This window comes from Staurois parvus, unplaced genomic scaffold (genome assembly GCF_062004578.1).
Source record: "Staurois parvus isolate SC_StPar_1 unplaced genomic scaffold, SC_StPar_1.0 ptg000009l, whole genome shotgun sequence".
Taxonomy (NCBI): domain Eukaryota; kingdom Metazoa; phylum Chordata; class Amphibia; order Anura; family Ranidae; genus Staurois; species Staurois parvus.
In genome coordinates, this window is record NW_028317805.1 from 12,238,790 (window position 1) to 12,259,754 (window position 20,965).

General features: G+C 46.0%; 2 protein-coding genes across 2 annotated transcripts in view; one reads left to right on the forward strand and one right to left on the reverse strand.

The window, feature by feature from the left end:
- Positions 1 to 14,447, reverse strand: part of BCCIP (BRCA2 and CDKN1A interacting protein) — a 45,214-nt gene extending 30,767 nt beyond the window's left edge. The window contains exons 1-4 of the mRNA XM_089669636.1: positions 14,268 to 14,447; positions 5,450 to 5,524; positions 5,058 to 5,138; positions 3,541 to 3,630 (exon numbers count right to left, since the gene is read on the reverse strand). Coding sequence (XP_089525762.1) covers positions 3,541 to 3,630; positions 5,058 to 5,138; positions 5,450 to 5,524; positions 14,268 to 14,396 — 375 coding nt within the window. The 5' untranslated portion in view covers positions 14,397 to 14,447. The remainder of the gene's footprint in view (positions 1 to 3,540; positions 3,631 to 5,057; positions 5,139 to 5,449; positions 5,525 to 14,267) is intronic.
- The window catches only part of UROS (uroporphyrinogen III synthase), a 60,253-nt gene continuing 53,551 nt past the window's right edge, over positions 14,264 to 20,965 (forward strand). The window contains exon 1 of the mRNA XM_089669660.1: positions 14,264 to 14,685. Within this exon, the coding sequence (XP_089525786.1) occupies positions 14,611 to 14,685 (75 nt within the window). The 5' untranslated portion in view covers positions 14,264 to 14,610. The remainder of the gene's footprint in view (positions 14,686 to 20,965) is intronic.

A 20,965-nucleotide genomic window follows, 5' to 3' on the forward strand; every position in this document is an offset into this window, starting at 1 on the left:
AATCAACCAAGAAGGGTGCCAACAGGGTCGCAAATTTCTTATAACAGAGACCTGAGAAGCCATCAGGACCCGGAGCCACGGTGGACCGTAGAGATTTGATAGCTTGAAGAACTTCCGATACGGTTACACCGGCATTGAGGGCCATCCACGCAGCTTCGGACAATCCAGGAAGTCGGAGATCTTGAAAGAACGCCTCTGCCTGAGCTACAGGGAAGGGATATGGTTTAGTGTAAAGGTGTGAAAGGAAGCCCGAGAAACAATCTGCTGGGGATTGGAGGTACAGACTCCCACAGAAAGTCGCAATCGGATCAGTATGTGGGGTTTCCCCACGGAATTGAGTTTCCTGGCCAGCATCGGACCCGGCTTATTAGCACAGGAATAAAATTTATGTTTGGTCCAACGCAGGGCCGGTTCAGCCTCTGAAGAAGCAAGTAGGACCAACTCTGCAGCCAGAGCATCCCTCATGAGTTTATGAGCCGCAGATGGGTGCGACTTCCAGCGGGCATCCACAGAGGCCAGTAGAGAGTGGAGATCCAAAAAACGGCGCTCCCACTTTCAAACCGCCGCCAGCTGTCTACTGTGGCCCTGCACCGTGGCTTTATGCGCCTCCCACAGGGGCACTGCCGAAGAGACTGATCCCGAGTTTTCCACAAAGTATGTATGTAAGAAAGTTTCTATTTGTTGGCAGGTGACCTGAGTGGTCAATAAAGAATCGTTAATGCGCCAGTGAAAGGGGCGCCGTACCAACCCCAAGAGGGCAAGGAGTGGAACAAGGGGATAATGGTCTGACCAGGGCGAGGAGGGGATAGATATTCGCCTGACCAAGGGAAGCTGTTGGACATGCACAAGTATGTGGTCAATTATACAAAAACGGTCACAGGGATTTGAGTAGCACATACAGTCACGCTTAGTTGGGTGAAGTTCCCTCCAAACGATCGCCAACCCCGCCGTCTGCAAGAGAAAGCGCATACGTTCCTCTAGCACTAAGTCCTGAGAAGGGGCCAACCCCCGGGCATAGCGCCAATCTAAGGCGGAATCCAAGGTAACATTTGAATCTCCCAAAAGAAGAAGTTGACCCTTGGAGTGTCGGAAAATGATGGTGCAAAGATGGGAGAAAAAAAAAAAAACACAAAAAAAAAAAAAACAACTTATGCTGTAAGTGATTGGGGCATAGTAAGAGACAAAAGTAACCTCCTGGTCTCAGAGGATGCCCTGTAGGAACAAGTACCTGCACGTGGGGTCCGCTATATTCCGAGCACAGACGAAGGGGAGATAACGTTTGAAAGCTATCAACACACCCCGTTGTTTCTCAGGAGCAGAGGCCATGTACAAAGTGGGATAATGAGGCGATAGATACCATGGGGCGGAGGACTGAGAAAACATGATTTCCTGCAAACATAACACGTCAATTTGTTGCAATTTGAGGCGATTAAAAACTTTAGACCGCTTCTGAGGCGAACTGAAGCCTTGAATATTTTGTGAATGTACTTTCAAGAGGGGTGAGGCCATGACGGGATCAGTGTTGCATGCTCAGCAGAAAAAGTAAAAGTCTGCCAACAATTTCCACTGCCAAGGACGGTCAGGCCATGGCGTCCCGAAACCCCGTCTAAAACAAGCCCAGAAGGACCAGAAAAGAAAAGAAAACAAGGAAAGAAAAGAAGATGACACAAGGAGTACAATAATATAGTCATAGCACACCAATGTTGGAAGTGCATCCTACACTGGAAGGATACCAGTTGGGGGTGGCTCTACCACCGGACACATGGCTGCAAATCAATATATCAAAAACATAAGCCCTCAGTGGGCAAAAAGGCAATAAACACAACATAGTGGAATCCCACAGTAATAGAGGTGAGTCCATGGAAGTGGGTACATCCGCGGAAACCTCCCCATTGGAACCCCAGCTAGGCTTGGGGGCCCAACCCACTCCAGAGGGACGACCACAGGCCGCCGTGGAAACCAAACAACGCAGCCCAGGTGATCCCCTACCCCAGCCTCCCAGCAGGGCCATCATCCTTGCACCAAACTAGGGCCTACCAGAGCCAACTTCCCTCCCTGGAACCTGGGGAAACTATCGGCCCATTCCACGAACGAGAACCCAACCAATGTCACCTGGACCTGTGGCAGTCTGCAATGGAAAAAAGTCATAAACCTCAAGTCCAGGAGGTGACCCCCTACTCAAAGAGCTGGCTGGACCAAACCCAATCCTGGAACACTATCAAATGGGGAATGCCTAAAAGGCCAACTCATGGTCCCGTCAGCAGAGTCCAACGGTGAAACACCACAGGGGCAGTCCTGGACACAGCTTCAGCCTGGAGAAGAGCAGGAGGGACTTGATCATAGAGGGGTCCGAGGGAGGGCCCTGTTCCCATTAGATATCTTATCCCAGAGGCAGCCCAGAAAAAGCGGCCATGCTGGGGATCCGGATAAATGAGTCAGGCTCTGTGTAGCGCCTCCCGGCGGAAGAAGTTGTAAAGATTCTAGGAGAGAGCGGGCCTCCTTCGGCATGACAACTGACTGGCTGTGGCCCTGGTAGTTGAACGTGAGGCGGAATGGAAAGCCCCAGGCATATTTAATTCTGCGATTTGCCAGGACTGAGGTGAAGGGCTTCAACTGGCGGCGCTTCTGAAGAGTGATCTGAGAGAGGTTCGCAAAGAGCTGGTAGAGACGGTAGCGATGTCCCTGGAAGCTGAGGTCTGGGTTGTTTCTGGCCGCCAAGAGAATGGTTTTAGTGCGGTATTAGGTAAATTTGATGATATTGTCTCTAGGGGGCTCATCCATGGGATCCAAAATTCGAGGTCGGGGCTGCGGTTGCAGCCCCTGCTGGGTAGGCCACAAACTCCAGTGCAGCCTGCCGAGCGTTGGAGGCATGGGCGGCCCCGCTTTTTTTTGGCCATCGCGGCAGAGGGTTGCAGCAAACCGGGGGAGGGTAGGTAAAAGAGCTGGTGCCCCCCCCCCCCCCCCACTTGAGAGTTGGCAAATCGGCCAATGTGTCCAATGGGCAAGGAGCGCCTCTAATGAGCGGCCATCTTGGACACTGCTAAGGAGAGCCCCCTCCCGCCTCTTTGTATGGATTTTGGAGATTTCATCAGTTTGGAGACTGAGCCACTGGTCTTGTGGTCTATGCCAGAGGGGCCGGACAAGCCAAACAGCAGCTCTCCCCAAACAATTATATTTTCCATTGATGCCAACACTACATTTGCCTTGACTCTGGGCAAATCAATGGCCAATAGAGGAAGGGGAAAAACAGATTTTTGCAATCGTAAACCTGATTTACTTTGTAATAAAGCATCACTGTTCTAGTAGCCCTAACCAAGTCCAGCAACTTGTAATGTTAACAGATCATACAATACCCAATATCATACAACAATGCCCAATATCAAAGGATATCTTCCTGGATCCAGTATGGTAATGTGTTTGTCGCATCCCAAATACATGTTTAAATCAATATGCAGATGTTCACTCCCATCATACAATGAAAAAGTGTGTTTACTAGGACAACATTCTACTATCAGAGGAATAAAATAGAACCACACTCACCTTCCTCTCTGTTAAGTTGAAAAGACTTATGAATCCAAAAACATGGTCATCTTCATCTTCGTCATCACTATCCTCTGTACCTTCAGCTTGCTGTGATATGGGACAATTACAGATAGAAATCAGTTGTCATTGTTATTGAGAAATTTAAAAGCAGACATCACAAGATGAGGAAAAAAAGTTGAGGTTCTCTACCTGTCTCCTACTACAGACATTGTTATTTAATGATGATTGCAAAGTGCAAAATGTATCACATACCAATTTGGCTAAATAAAGCCATAAGTGATACACAAATACACCAATAGTCCCAATCAAATATATAAGGTGTGTGTGTGTTGGGGGGGGGGGGGGGGGGCAAGCTGCCTATGTGAAAGAACCCTTAGGCTTGTGGCATACAGCGGTCTCTGTCTGAGACCACATAAAACTCCTGTGGTTTCCAAACTGCCAATCAACTGCTATTGCGGCTATGAAAGAAAGGATTGGTTAAAAATAAGGTAGGTTTGTGCAGCACTGGCTCTCTAATTTTACTGAGGTTCCTGATGGGGCGTTTCATGTGGTGTGAAATGTTTCTTTTAGACAGGTCATAGTTTCCTTTAGGCAGGGACTGCAGTTCAGCTCTTGCCTCACGAGACCTAAAAACGTGAATGGAGGAAAGCGCCAAACTTGTACTGTATCCAGAAAAATATTTTTATCTAAAGTTGCATAAAATAGAAGACCAACACAATTCAGGAGTTCAAGCAGCGCCCTTCATCAGGGTAGAATGGTAAGCTTTAGCAATGGACTGATTATTAAATCCTTTCTATGGTTCGGTTTATTTCATTTTTGTGGCACAGGAAAGACACTCAGCAATGGGATGTTGTAGTGCGGGTCACCAAATATGTTCATGTACCAGATGGATGGAGTACATTGTAAACAAATATGGAGATGGCAGGTCTAAACCAAGGGTACCCAGCAGGCTATAATGACTATGGAATGCTTCAACTTATGTTTCAGGTTGCAGTAGTCAGTGCAATAAAAAGCAACATCTGATTGGCTGTGGTAGATCCTGTAGAGCGTTTCCGCAGCCAACTTCCTTGTTCTGCCCAACTGTGGTGGGCATCACTCTCCCTCCATGTACTGTCTGTTGTGTAGAATAAATTAAATAATTGGGGAAACCAGTGTTTCCACTTATCACGCGAAGGGCAGCTCAGTCACTTGAATGGGTTGCCCTATGTGCAGCAAATGCCCCAAAGAAGCTACTGTACTTTTTTGTAGCAGAGTGTGGCGTATTTTTCTAGCCTTTTTTTCGCACAGCATACGCACACCGGCTCTCTGAGCTTGGAGCGCCATCAGCATTTAATTGCAATGCAAATGTGAAGATGACACCAGGTCAATACTTGCATTTGTAAAAGAAAAAAAAAAAATTCATGTATTGATTTATTGATGAACACACAGCTGCATTTGTATCCTTTAAATCTGCCTGGAATTCAGTGTTAAAAGATTCAGCAAATAATAATACAAATTTAAAATGAATACATTACCTTAATAACGCTTCCTATGTGATTCTGCTGAATGAGAAGATCAGCCAGTTCTGCAATGTTTACTTTGGCTTTGAGGAACAGCTAAACAATTAAAAATAGAAAAAATAAAAGTAAATTGAAAAGAATTATGAAGATCAAATGAATGTGTGTATTCACTCATCATCAAGCCTTGCCAGTGGGATGAACTCTGGGAAGGGAGAGATCACTAACTTATCACTGCTGTTTCCATAGCAAAAGGATAAGGTCACTGTGTTCCTCCTGTGTTGGAGAGGGTGGGTACACTCTATTCTGTACGCCGTATTCTGACAGCAGGAAGGTCTCGCAGGCCCAAATCGATCCCCTCTGTAAATCAAAACTACCGATTTATAAAGAATTATATTGGATTTCCTTACCTGCTTCAGCAGTTTTTTCATCCCATCACGATCGCTGTCAGACATCGTATGGGCTTCAAAGTCAACATTTACTTCCTTTTCACAAAGCAGAAAAAAAAAAAAATTGTATCACCAGGAACAGCAAATGTGCATAAAACTATAAATACCAAGAGAATAACAATGAGCAAACATTTCACTGCACAAAGGGTCAAACCACTAAAGAGACATTACATAGCATCTGCAAGAGTATCTCTATGCTTCATACAACTAAACATAAAAGCAATATAATGTATGGCCAAACAAAAGGCTTTTCTTTTCATTCACCAACTGAAGGCAGGAACATAGAACATGATGATACAGTTTATATTTACACTTCCCTTATACTAGTACAGGGATTTCAAAACTATGGCCTTTGGGCCACGTCTGGCCTGCTACAAAATTTTATCTGGTTTGCAGCTGATGTGCGCAAACTGAGGTTCCAGATCAAAATCCAGTGATGGAGGTCCTGATGTAATATGCAAGGAGAGCTCTGAAGGGAACTCATATGTAAGTGTGGGCTCTGATGGAGACCCTGATGTAACGGGGGACCCTGACATAAGGGGGATCCTGAAATACAGTTGCAAGAAAAAGTATGTGAACCCCTTGGGATTACATGGAGTTTTGCATGAATTGGGCATAAAATGTGCTCTGAACGTCATCTAAGTCACGACAATAGAAGAACACAGTCTGCTGAAAATAATACTACACAAACATTAGATGTTGCCATGGTTTAATTGCACATAACATGTAAACATTCACAGTGCTGGGAGGAAAAAGTATGTGAACCTTTGGACTTAATAACTGGTTGACCCTCCTTTGGCAGCAATAACCTCAACCAAACGTTTCCTGTAGTTGCAGATCAGACCTGCACAACGATTTGGAGTAATTTTGGACCACTTCTCTTCACAAAACTGTTTCAGTGTAGCAATATTCTCGGGATGTCTGGTGTGAATCTCTCTCTTAAGGTCATGCCACAGCATTTCAGTCGGGTTGAGGTCAGGACTCTGACTGGGCCACTCCAGAAGGCGTATTCTGTGCTGTTGCAGCCATTGTTTTGTTGAATTACTTGTATGCTTTGGGTCATTGTCCTGTTGCATCACCCATCCTCTGCGGAGCTTCAGTTGGCGGACAGATGGTCGTACGTTTTCCTGAAAAATGTCTTGATAAACTCTGGAATTCATTTTCCCATCAATGACAACAATCCGTCCAGGCCCTGAGGCAGCAAAGCAGCCCCAAACCATGATGCTCCCTCCGCCATGTTTTACAGTGGGGATGAGGTTTTGATGTTGGTGTGCTGTGCCTTTTTTTCTCCACACATAGTGTTGTGTGTTCTTCCCAAACAACTCAATCTTGGTTTCATCTGTCCACAGTATATTTTGCCAGTAGTGCTGTGGAACATCCAGGTGCTCTTTTGCAAACTTCAAAGTGCTGTAATTTTCTTTTTGGACAGCAATGGCTTCCTCCGTGGTGTCCTCCCATGTACTCCATTCTTGTTTAATGTTTTCCTTATTGTAGATGTGTCAACAAAAATGTTAGCAGGTGCCAGAGATTTCTGTAGGTCTTTAGCTGACACTCTGGGATTCTTCTTTACCTCATGCAGCATTCTGCGCTGTGCTCTTGCAGTCATTTTTACAGGACGACCACGCCTAGGGAGAGTAGCAACAGTGCTAAACTCTCTCCATTTGTAGACAGTCTGTCTTACCGTGGACACATGAACATCAAGGCTTTTGGAGATACTTTTGTAACCCTTTCCAGCTTCATGCAAGTCAACAATTCTTGATCGTAGGTCTTCTGAGAGCTCTTTTCTGCGAGGCATGGTTCACATCAGACAGTGCTTCTTGAAACCAGTAAACCCAAAACAGGTGTGTGTTTTTAAGGGCAGGACAGCTGTCAGCAACACATCCAATATCATCACACTGATTGGAATCAAGGTTGGCTCACTCCTGGCTCCAATTAGCTCTGGGAGAAGTCATTAAGCTAGGGCCTCACATACTTTTTCCTCCCTGCACTGTGAATGTTTACATGTTATGTGCAATTAAACCATGGCAAAATCTAATGTTTGTGTAGTATTATGTTCAGCAGACTGTGTTCTTCTATTGTTGTGACTTAGATGACGTTCAGAGCACATTTTATGCCCAATTCATGCAAAACTCCATGTAATCCCAAGGGGTTCACATACTTTTTCTTGCAACTGTAAGAGAACATCCCTGCATGATGTAAGGAGGGACCCTGACAGGTACCCTGATGTAAGAGGCAACCCTGATGGAGATGCTAATGTAAGAGGAGACTATTGTGCTTTTTTGTTTGGGGGGGGGGGGATTTCTGATGGGCACCTAGATGTAAGGGGGGACTCAGACACGAATATAAGAAGGGACTCTGATGCAAGTGGGGACGGGGGGGCTGACGATGACTTTGCTTTGTTTTACTTCTAAAGTGCTGTTTTGATCTAAATCATATCATAGTGTTTAAAAAAAGAAGGGGGGGGCTCTTATGTAAAGGGAGTCTCCCAAGGTGTACTCTGATGTAAAGGGGCTCTGATGGGGACCCTGATGTAAGGGGGGACTCCTAAAGTGGACTCAGATGTGGGCGGTGGGCTGAAAAGGTTATAAAGGGGTAACTAATGTAAGAGGGACTAAGGTTACAGAAGAAAGTTGGGGTAGTTTAAAAAAAAAAAGAACAAAATAAACATCTATGCTCACCTTTATGCTGCAGCAACAGTGTGATTCTGCAGTTGTCCCCTGTGAGCTCCAAGCCAGAGAACTGAGTAATCACATGACCGCTGATCACTCAGTTCTCTGTCTTCTCAGAGCAGAAAATAATGACTGTCAGTCACCACTCTCTGCTCTCCCACTCCTCCATTCACTGAAGCAGCTCTATGACATCAGACAACAGCCAGCTTTAGTCATTGTCATTGGCCATACTTCTCTTAATTTCTCAAGCCCTCAGCTTGCTATTAATCAGCTCTGTTGGGCCCACCCTTGCTAGGAGGACATTTGGGCCACAGCAGGACATTGCCTACATAACACAGTTTAGTGTATTGTGGTCTTTTAAAAATATTAGTCTAAACCAGTGGTTTCAAAACTGTGGCCCGGGAGACAATGTGGCCCTCTGCTTACTTTCATGTGGCCCTTGGGACATTATTCCTCCCCCCCCCCCACTGTCTGCAACAGTGGGGAATAGATCCTGCCACTGACAAAGGGACACCATTCTTCCCACTGACGCCAGTGACGGGGCACCATTCCTGCCACTGACGGGGAACTACTCCTCCTAGGGCGCCAGTGACGGGGAACTACTCCTCCTAGGGCGCCAGTGACGGGGAACTACTCCTCCTAGGGCGCCAGTGACGGGGAACTACTCCTCCTAGGGCGCCAGTGACGGGGAACTACTCCTCCTAGGGCGCCAGTGACGGGGAACTACTCCTCCTAGGGCGCCAGTGACGGGGAACTACTCCTCCTAGGGCCCCAGTGACGGGGAACTACTCCTCCTAGGGCCCCAGTGACGGGGAACTACTCCTCCTAGGGCCCCAGTGACGGGGAACTACTCCTCCTAGGGCCCCAGTGACGGGGAACTACTCCTCCTAGGGCCCCAGTGACGGGGAACTACTCCTCCTAGGGCCCCAGTGACGGGGAACTACTCCTCCTAGGGCCCCAGTGACGGGGAACTACTCCTCCTAGGGCGCCAGTGACGGGGAACTACTCCTCCTAGGGCGCCAGTGACGGGGAACTACTCCTCCTAGGGCGCCAGTGACGGGGAACTACTCCTCCTAGGGCGCCAGTGACGGGGAACTACTCCTCCTAGGGCGCCAGTGACGGGGAACTACTCCTCCTAGGGCGCCAGTGACGGGGAACTACTCCCCCTAGGGCGCCAGTGACGGGGAACTACTCACCCTAGGGCGCCAGTGACGGGGAACTACTCACCCTAGGGCGCCAGTGACGGGGAACTACTCACCCTAGGGCGCCAGTGACGGGGAACTACTCACCCTAGGGCGCCAGTGACGGGGAACTACTCACCCTAGGGCGCCAGTGACGGGGAACTACTCACCCTAGGGCGCCAGTGACGGGGAACTACTCACCCTAGGGCGCCAGTGACGGGGAACTACTCACCCTAGGGCGCCAGTGACGGGGAAATATTCACCCTAGGGCGCCAGTGACGGGGAACTACTCACCCTAGGGCGCCAGTGACGGGGAACTACTCACCCTAGGGCGCCAGTGACGGGGAACTACTCACCCTAGGGCGCCAGTGACGGGGAACTACTCACCCTAGGGCGCCAGTGACGGGGAACTACTCACCCTAGGGCGCCAGTGACGGGGAACTACTCACCCTAGGGCGCCAGTGACGGGGAACTACTCACCCTAGGGCGCCAGTGACGGGGAACTACTCACCCTAGGGCGCCAGTGACGGGGAACTACTCACCCTAGGGCGCCAGTGACGGGGAACTACTCACCCTAGGGCGCCAGTGACGGGGAACTATTCACCCTAGGGCGCCAGTGACTGGGAAATATTCACCCTAGGGCGCCAGTGACGGGGAACTACTCACCCTAGGGCGCCAGTGACGGGGAACTATTCACCCTAGGGCGCCAGTGACGGGGAACTATTCACCCTAGGGCGCCAGTGACGGGGAGCTATTCACCCTAGGGCGCCAGTGACGGGGAGCTATTCACCCTAGGGCACCAGTGACGGGGAACTATTCACCCTAGGGCACCAGTGACGGGGAACTATTCACCCTAGGGCACCAGTGACGGGGAACTATTCACCCTAGGGCACCAGTGACGGGGAACTATTCACCCTAGGGCACCAGTGACGGGGAACTATTCACCCTAGGGCACCAGTGACTGGGAACTATTCACCCTAGGGCACCAGTGACTGGGAACTATTCACCCTAGGACACCAGTGACGGGGAACTATTCCTCCCAGTAACACCAACAATTGGATGCTATTCCTACCACTGACACAAATGATGGGGCACTATTCCTCCCATTGATACCACTGATGGAGCACTATTACTCCACCTAATACCAATGATGGTACTCTGTTTACTCCCACTGACACCAGGACATTTTCTTCTCCCACTTTCCACAGTCCAGCCCCCCAAAGGATTGAATGACAGGAAATGTCCCCCTTTGTTTACAAAGTTTGGAGACCCCTGGTCTAAACAAAATCTTTACAATTGCTATTAAAAAAAAAATCTGTTCTTAGGGAAATGTGTGGGCTGCCACTGGTGGCCTCCTCCTGAAAGTTAGAGGTTTTCATGCTTACCATAAAATGCCTTTCTCTACTTTAACTGGGAGGCAGAGTGTAAAGAAAGAAAACAATCAGCGCGATTTTCTGGAACACATGTTGCACCTCTCTGCCAGAGCCAGAACTGTCACTGCGCTTTATTGTGTGAGCTACGGTGAATCCAGCCCAATAGATCAAAAATTATTTATTTTATTTATTTCAGGTACTTATATAGCGCTGTCCATTTACGCAGCGCTTTACATATATATTGTACATTCACATCAGTCCCTAACCCTCAAGGGGCGTACAATCTAAGGTCCCCAACTCATATTCATACATACACATACTAGGGCCAATTTAGACCGGAGCTAATTAACCTACCAGCATGTCTTTGGAGCGTGGGAGGAAACCGGAGTACCTGGAGGAAACCCACGCAGGCACAGACAGAACATGCAAACTCCAGGCAGGAGGTGCCATGGCTGGGATTTGAACCAATGACCCTAGTACTGCCAGGCGGAAGTGCTAACCATTTAGCCAGTGCTGCCCTAATAATGTATGTGAATGTATGTTATATGCTTTTGACAGTCCCTCGCTGAAAAAAAGGGGTCAATTCACTAAGAGATAAATATTGCATGAATTTTCAAATTAAAATAACGCATGCTGTATTTATTTCAAAAGTAGTCAATTCACTTTAAAAAAAAATGCGTTATTTACCGAATGTGTTAAATATTTATGCTTTGCGATATTTAGCACTTAAAGTTTGCGTTATTTTTGGTGGTTTTTTTTCACAATTTTTTTATTTTTTTGCAGGCCAATACTAAACCAGAATACACACAGCAATACTGTGAATCTATGAAAACACTGCAGTGTGCTTTCATTCACAAAATGATCTCCCTCTGATGAAATGTTACAATATATTTTCATTCCTGAACTCCAAGGAGAACATTTTAACATTGATACATTGTATACTTTTCACTTTCTGGCCGGTGCAGAGTTCATCTAATTGTTATTTTGTACATTTCTAAAATACCGCCAGCAAACACCAGGTGATAAATAACGAAGGTGTGTGTTTTAATGAATTGACTTTATCTCATTTTTTTTGTGGTATTTATCTCACATTCGATATTTTACTTTGATGAATTGACTATTATCTCATGCGATATTTCTGAAAAATGAGTCACATGATCTTCATATCACACACGGTAAACTTTAGTGAATTGACCCCCAAAGTGTTCTATGTTGCAAACTTAACCGCTTCTCGACCGCCCTATAGCAGAACTAACTTTGACTTGTTTTTACAGAGTGGCAGAGCTGCACAAAGTGATTTTATATTTCCGGGTAGGAGGGCGCACGCACGCCCTACCTGCACTGCCATTGGCGGCTACAGCTGTCGATCACCGGGTCCCCACTGAAGTATATATAACGCCATTTGTAGATGCTATAACCTTCACATAAACCAATTAATTTACACGTATTGGGATTTTGTTTTTTAGCAAAGACATGTAGCAGAATACATTTTGACCTAAATTTATGATGAAATTTGATTTTTTACTGGATATGTTTTATAGCAAAAAGTCAAAAATATTGTTTTTTTTATCCAAAATTGTTGGGTTTTTTTTGTTTATAGAAAATGCAGAGGTGATCAATTACCACCGAAAGAAAGCTCCATTTGTGGGGAAAAAAATATATTTTATTTGGATGTAGTGCTGCATGACCGCACAACTGTCAGTTAAAATAACACAGTGCCGTATCGCAAAGCATGGCCTGCTCAGGAGGGGGGTGGGGGTAAATCCTCTGGAGGGCAAGTGGTTAAAGTGGAATTCCAGGTTTAATTTCACCTTTAGGCTTCAATCACACAAGATGTACCAAAGTGTATGCCCATGTAAGAGCAAGGTTTACCTTCTCGGGGGAGCACTGGGGTTCTGTGCATCCAATCCAACTGATGTCTATTGGAATGCAGCGGCTGCTCCCAGTTTCCTGTCTGTGTGGGTGCATGGCCCCAAACACAGTGGGGTGGATTTACAAAAGGCAAATAGACTGTACACTTTACAAATGCAAATAGATGGTGCACTTTGCAAATGCAGTAGCTTCACTTTACAAAGAATACCCAATCAGGTGCACGGAAAATTAAACAGCATTTTGCGTGCACATCACTCTGGAGCAACTGCACTTGTAGAGTGCACAGTCTATTTGCCTTTAGTAAATCCACCCCTTTGTGTATTCAGGGCCATGCACCTTCACAAATGTCAAACTGGGAGCAGCGGCAGTGTCCATGCAGCGTCTGTGTCCCAAATGACTTGAATGGTCTGTACAGGGATTTACAGAACACCCATGCATCCCAATGTGGGTACACATGGCCCTGAGATGGGAGCATGCTGTAGTACATCCATGTGTAGGAGACCGCCATTGTTCATTTGGGCCAAGGTGGCCCCAAACAATTTCCATTACAGAACACCACTGCTGCTGAGTGCGCTGTGCTGGAATGCGGTAGCATTAGATACATACTAAAATCAGTGACTTCTCGTCTGATGTCGGAATAACAGTCAGGCTGAGTGCTCCTCACCGATCTTGTACTTTTATCAAAGAATACAAAGCTTCCTCTGATTGGCTGAAGGGGAAATTGAGATGACATCCACCTGCCTCTCCACCTCGCCCAATCAGCAGAAACTTTGTATTCACTGACAAAGATACAAACCTTCTTCTGAACAGTGATGAGCTTAGGTGGGTCTGAACTGCCCGAGCTATCCTGCCAAGAAGCAGTCAAAGGCTATGGCCAATTGTAGGTGGGCCATTTTTCGGCAGTCATATATACACCCCTTGAAAACATGGATGGGGCGTTGAATACCTCCTCTGCTGGCTATGATTGGTTGTTGGCTTTGATAGCTTCTTGGCAGGATAGCTCAGGTGGGTGCAGTATCCAAACATGCCTGAACTCATCCCTACTCCTGAATGGTGGAGACATAGTCAGCTGACTCTTTAATTGCAGCAGTAGAAGGGAAGTGGCCTGTAGAGCAGGAGATCACAGCCCCACTGACTGGATGTTACCAATGATACTACAGCCCAGGGGCGGACTGACCATTCCAGCACTGCCCAGGGTCAGTAGGGGGCCCCATGAAAGGCCCCTGGTACCTTTTATAGGCTTTTTTGGCTGTGCTTTGAGTGTGGGCAAGGAAACAGGGGCCCCATGATCCCCTACTGCCCGAGGGGCCCCATGGGTTTTCAGTCCGCCCCTGCTACAGTCCATGGCAGAACACCCAGCGACCACCATGTTCTGTGATGGAGACAGTCCCTGACAGTGAAAGGGTGTGATCTCCCCCTGCACTGTATCTGATATGTGAAATATGAACTGTATGTTCTACACCCCACTGCACAGAATACAGCCAGACACTGCCTGATCCCCCCCACCCCAGACTGAGGATCTCACTTCTCCCAGTAACACTCCACATCCATTGGTAGTCACGTCTATTGTAGACTCTCATCCACACTGACCAGGCAGCCTGCCAAGTCCCAGCAGACCACCCCAGGAGCTGTCAGGCCTTGCTGAGCCTTGTAGTCCCACACTGGGAAGCCCGGACCGGCTCACCTCATCCAGATCCTCGTCCTGCTCAGACTCCTCATCCTCACTGAGATCAGAGTCCTCCTCCTCTCCCCCCATTTCATCCTCCATCTCCTCATCCTCCAGCACAGCTCTCCTCTTCGCACTGGAAGCCATGCTTTCCTCTTCCTCCAGGCCCAACGTGCTCAGGCGGAAGTAAACAGGAAGTTCCCCGGACTCTACCATCTCACCGCCGGAGGGGTGTTCAGGGAGCCCGGGCGGGGTTATCGGCTTGTCAGCGCTCTGTCCTCCGCACTGCCCGTGTGATGGAAGATTGACGAGGGAAGAGATCATTACCGGGGACAGAGCCGGCCTTCTAACCGGACAGGCCATGGACCGTACTACTAATAGAGGTCACCCCTCCCCCCTCCTTCCCCATAGACATGCAGAGGCCGGGTCATGTGTGGTGAGTGTGACAGCATGGATGCACTGTATACTGCCTATAGACCTCTATACATTGTGTGCTTCCTATAGATTCCTATACATTGTGTACTGCCTATAGACCTCTATACATTGTGTACTTCCTATAGACTTCTCTACATTGTGTACTTCCTATAGACTCCTATACATTGTGTACTTCCTATAGACTTCTATACATTGTATGCTTCCTATAGACTTCTATACAAACTTCTATACATTGTGTGCTTCCTATAGATTCCTATACATTGTGTACTTCCTATAGACTTCTATACATTGTGTGCTTCCTGTAGATTCCTATACATTGTGTGCTTCCTGTAGTTTCCTATACATTGTGTGCTTCCTGTAGATTCCTATACATTGTGTGCTTCCTGTAGACTTCTATACATTGTGTGCTTCCTGTAGACTTCTATACATTGTGTGCTTCCTATAGACTTCTATACATTGTGTGCTTCCTATAGATTCCTATACATTGTGTACTTCCTATAGACTTCTATACATTGTGTGCTTCCTATAGATTCCTATACATTGTGTACTTCCTATAGATTCCTATACATTGTGTACTTCCTATAGACTTCTATACATTGTGTGCTTCCTATAGATTCCTATACATTGTGTACTTCCTATAGACTTCTATACATTGTGTGCTTCCTATAGATTCCTATACATTGTGTACTTCCTATAGACTTCTATACATTGTGTACTTCTTAGAGATTCCTATACATTGTGTACTTCCTATACATTGTGTACTTCCTATAGACTTCTATACATTGTGTGCTTCCTATAGACTTCTATACATTGTGTGCTTCCTATAGATTCCTATACATTGTGTGCTTCCTATAGATTCCTATACATTGTGTGCTTCCTATAGACTTCTATACATTGTGTGCTTCCTATAGACTTCTATACATTGTGTGCTTCCTATAGATTCCTATACATTGTGTGCTTCCTATAGACTTCTATACATTGTGTGCTTCCTATAGACTTCTCTACATTGTGTACTTCCTATAGATTCCTATATATTGTGTACTTCCTGTAGACTTCTATACATTGTGTACTTCCTATAGATTCCTATACATTGTGTACTTCCTATAGACTTCTATACATTGTGTACTTCTTACAGACTTCTATACATTGTGTACTTCCTATAGACGTCTATACATTGTGTACTTCCTATAGACTCCTATACATTGTGTGCTTCCTATAGATTCCTATACATTGTGTGCTTCCTATAGACGTCTATACATTGTGTACTTCCTATAGACTTCTATACATTGTGTACTTCCTGTTCCCTCCCCCCCACAGCCATGTCCTCTACCCTCTTCACACACCCCTCCCCCCCGAAACCATGTCCTCTACCCTCTTCACACACCCCTCCCCCCCGCAGCCATGTCCTCTACCCTCTTCACACACCCCTCCCCCACAGCCATGTCCTCTACCCTCTTTCACACACCCCCCCCCCAGCAGCCATGTCCTCTACCCCCTTCACACACCCCTCCCCCCCGAAACCATGTCCTCTACCCTCTTCACACACCCCTCCCCCCCGCAGCCATGTCCTCTACCCTCTTCACACACCCCCTCCCCCACAGCCATGTCCTCTACCCTCTTTCACACACCCCCCCCCCCCAGCAGCCATGTCCTCTACCCTCTTCACACACCCCTCCCCCCCACAACCACGTTCTCTACCCCCTTCACACACCCCTCCCCCCCACAGCCATGTCATCTACCCTCTTCACACACCCCTCCCCCCACAGCCATGTTCTCTACCCTCTTCACACACCCCCCCCCCCCCCCCCACAGCCACGTTCTCTACCCTCTTCACACACCCCTCCCCCCACAGCCATGTCCTCTACCCTCTTCACACACCCCTCCCCCCCAACAACCACGTTCTCTACCCCCTTCACATCACCCTCTCCCCACAGCCATGTCCTCTGCCCCCTTCACACATCACCCCCCTTCCCTACACAGCTATGTCCTCTATCCCCTGAGAGGTGAGAGGGGGAGAGAAAGAGAGAAGTGTGAGTGGAACTTTTGAGGCCTGTCCTGTAAACCGCCATATAGATTTATATACATTGTATACTTCCTATAGCACACCATATAAATGTATCTCCATACATTATATCCTCTAATAGAACTTCATATAGACTTACTGTATCTCCATACATTGTACTGTATACTCTGATACAACTTCTGTAGATTTATCACCATACACTGTATCTCCTCACAGTACTTCATATAGATTCATCTGCATACATTGTATAGTCTGAGCCCTAGTTCACACTGATGTGATGAAAAAAACAGCAATTCTTGTGTGTTTCCCACACCACATAGAAATCGGTTTGTGTTCATGTGATCTGCTGCAGGTGTCAATTAAAAGTTAACAGCACCCAAAAGCAGGTTTGCCTGAACTAGGTCACATGGGTATAAACACCCATGCAATCTGATTCCAGTGCGAACATAAAAAAACTGTCCACACCTTTTTTCATGCAGATGCGGTGCGATGTGAGCCATTCAAAATGAATGGGCTGAAATTACACCGTACAGAATCGCATATGACTTGCACAGGAATGTGATGTGCAATGTGAACCTAGACTGAAAGAAATTCATTAACATTTCCTCCATACACTGAATCTCCTAATACAACTTCATATAGGATCTCCTGGATAGAACATCATAAAGATTTGTCTCCATACATTGTATCCCTAATAGAACTTCATATTGCTTTATCTCCATACATTGTATACTCTAATAGAACATCATACACAGTTAGGTAACAGGCCATTGTAAGGCTTCAAAAACAAAACCAATCCATCAGAGAGATAGCAGCAACATTTGGAGTGGCCAAATCAACAGTTTGGTACATTCTGAGGAAAGAAGAACGCACTGGTGAGCTCAGCAACATAAAAAGGCATGGACGTCCACGGGAGACAACAGTGGTGGATGATCGCAGGATCCTCTCTATGGTAAAGAAAAGCCCATTCACAACATCCAGACAAGTGAAGCACACTCTTCAGGAGGTGGGCGTATCAATGTCAAAGTCTACAATCAAGAGAAGACTTCACGAGAGCAAATACAGAGGTTTCACCACAAGGTGCAAACCATTCATAAGCCTGAAGAATAGAAAAGCCAGATTAGATTTTGCCAAAAAAAATCTAAAAAAGCCAAACCAGTTCTGGAAAAGCATTCTTTGGACAACTGAAAATAAGATGAATCTGTACCAGACTGACAGGAAGAAAAAAGTGTGGAGAAGGCTTGGAACAGCTCATGATCCAAAGCACACAACATCATCTGTCAAACATGGTGGAGGCAGTGTGATGGCATGGGCATGCACGGCTTCCAGTGGCACTGGGTCATTGGTGTTTATTGATGATGTGACAGAAGACAGAAGCAGCCAAATGAATTCTGCAGTGTTTAGCGATATACTGTCAGCCCAGATTCAGCCAAATGCAGCAAAGTTGATTGGATGGCACTTCACAGTACAGATGGACAATGATCCAAAACACACTGCAAAAGCAACCCAGGAGCTTTTGAAGGAAAAGAAGTGGAATATTATGCAATAGCAATCACCTAATCTTAGCCCAACTGAGCATGCATTTCACATGCTGAAGGCAAAACTAAAGGCAGAAAGACCCTCAAACAAAGAACAATTGAAGCCAGCTGCAGTTAGAGCCTGGCAAAGCATCAGAATGGAGGAAACCCAGTCTTTAGTAATGTCCATGGGTTCCAGACTTCAGGCAGTCATTGCCTGTAAAGGATTCTCAACAAAATATTAAAAATGAACATTTTATTTATGATTATATTCATTTGTCCAATTACTTTTGGTCCCTTGAAAAAGGGGGGATGGCTACTCTTAAGAGCTGTAATTCCTAAACCCTTCCTCCAATTTGGATATACATACCCTCACATTAAACCTGAGAGTGTGCACTTTCAGCCCATATCCATTATATAACTATAGCTTGAATATGTTTTGGTAAATCCCTGAAAACAAACTACAATTGTGCCCGTATCCAAATATTTATGGACCTAACTGTAGATTTATCTCCATACATTGTATACCCTAATAGAACATCCTATAGATTTATCTTCATACATTGGATCTCCTGATCAAACTTCATATAGATTTCTCTTTATGCACTGTATCTCCTTATAGAACTATATCCCTGATAGAGCTTCATATCTCCATACATTGTATCCCTGATAGAACTTCATATAGATTTTTCTCCATAAATTGTATACTTTAATAGAACATCATATAGATTTATCTCCATACATTGTATCCCTGATAAAACTTCATATAGATTTATCTCCATACACTATATCCCTGATAGAGCTTCATATAGATTTATCTCCATACATTGTATCCCCGATAGAACTTCAAATAGATTTTTCTCCATAAATTGTATACTTTAATAGAACATCATATAGATTTATCTCCATACATTGTATCCCTGATAGAGCTTCATATAGATTTATCTCCATACATTGAATACTCTAAGCCCTGGTTCAAATATGTGCGTTTCTGCGGGCCACGTTTTGTGTGGGCACGAGAGCCCATTCATTTGAATGGACTCCCGTGCCCCAGGACCCGCAGAGAAGAAGTCCCTGCACTTCTTTGGAAGCTGCAGCCCTCACGGGAACCTCGGTTCCCAGTGTAGTTGCGATTTCCAGTGCGGGTGGCGTGCCATTAGAATTAATGGCACCCGCCGGCGGGTCCGCATTCTTCTGTGTGCGTGGTGCAGCTGCATGGATTTTTGTCTGGATACGCAGAGGCACCACCAGCACATATGTAAACCTAGCCTAATAGAACATCATATAGATTTATCTCCATACATTGAATCTCCTGATAGAACTGCATATAGAATTCTCTTTATACATTGTATCTCCTCATAGAACTTTATATATGTTTATCTTCATACATTGTATCCCTACTAGAACTTCATAAAGATTCATCGCAGAACATTTGGGGAGATTTACTAAAACTGGAGCACTGAGAATCTGGTGCAGCTGTACATGGTAGCCAATCAGCTACTAACTTCAGCTTGTTCATTTAACAATAAATCTGGGAAGCTGATTGATTTCTCTGCAGAGCTGCACCATACCTTTCACTCTCTAGTTTGAGTAAATAGCCCCCATTGCACCCTGATAGAACTTCATATAGATTTATCTCCATATACTGTATCCTCTGATAGAGCTTCAAATAGATTTAACTCCATACATTGTATTCTCTGATAGAACTTCATATAGATTGATCCCCATACATTGCAGGGACAGGAGCAGACATTAGTTTATTGTTATTCTTATTACATGGTTTGCATTACATTTTTATTACATTTGTATTGATATTGCAAATCAGAAAGGGAAAGGACATCGGGTGCAGACCTGGTGTAGGAAGCCAGATAACTAGAAAATAATCAGAAAAAGGAGTTATACTCACATGAATGAATGATATACCCATCATAGTGGCCTGTACTGGGGGGCACAGACACTGGCCACCAGTGTAAGGCCCAGAATAGTGTAAATGATCTGGGTGTCATGGAAAACTGCTCTCAGGTAATGCTCTTTCAGGAACAATTTCAGGATCGCTCATGATGGATGTATGTGAGTTGATTGTCAGTGTTTGCTGCAAGGAATGTTGGCTAATTGAAGTGGATCTTATCCATGCCTTGGCTTGTGTTTTACAAATTACTCCAAAGTGAGCCACTTTGAAAAAAGGGCACAGACACTGACTGCCAATGTAAGGGGGGGCACAGACCCTGACCGCCAATGTAAGGGGGACACAGACCTTGACCACTAATGTAAGGGGGGCATAGACACTGACTGCTAATGTAAGGGGGGCACAGACACTGACCACCAAAGTAAGGGGGGCACAGACACTGACCACCAATATAAGGGGGGGGGCACAGACATTGATCGCCAATGTAGGAAGGGCGCAGACACTGACCGTTATATGTAAGGAGGGCACAGACATTGATTGCTATATGTAAGGAGAGCTAATGTAAGAGGGAACATATTATGACCCCCTATGTAAAGGGGGGGGGGCAGACGAAGGCCACCAATGTGAGTGGGGCAGATAATACCATTAATATAGGGGGGTACAGACACTGACCACAAACTCTAGGTATTTGCTCCTTCTGTTGCCAGGAATTTTCCCTCCCACTGATCACCAATGCCAGTCAATTCTCACCTCCCTGACCATCAAGGCCAGCCATTTTTTCCTCCTGTTGACCAGCACTATAAGCAGCACTATGACACATGCTGCTGACTCTATA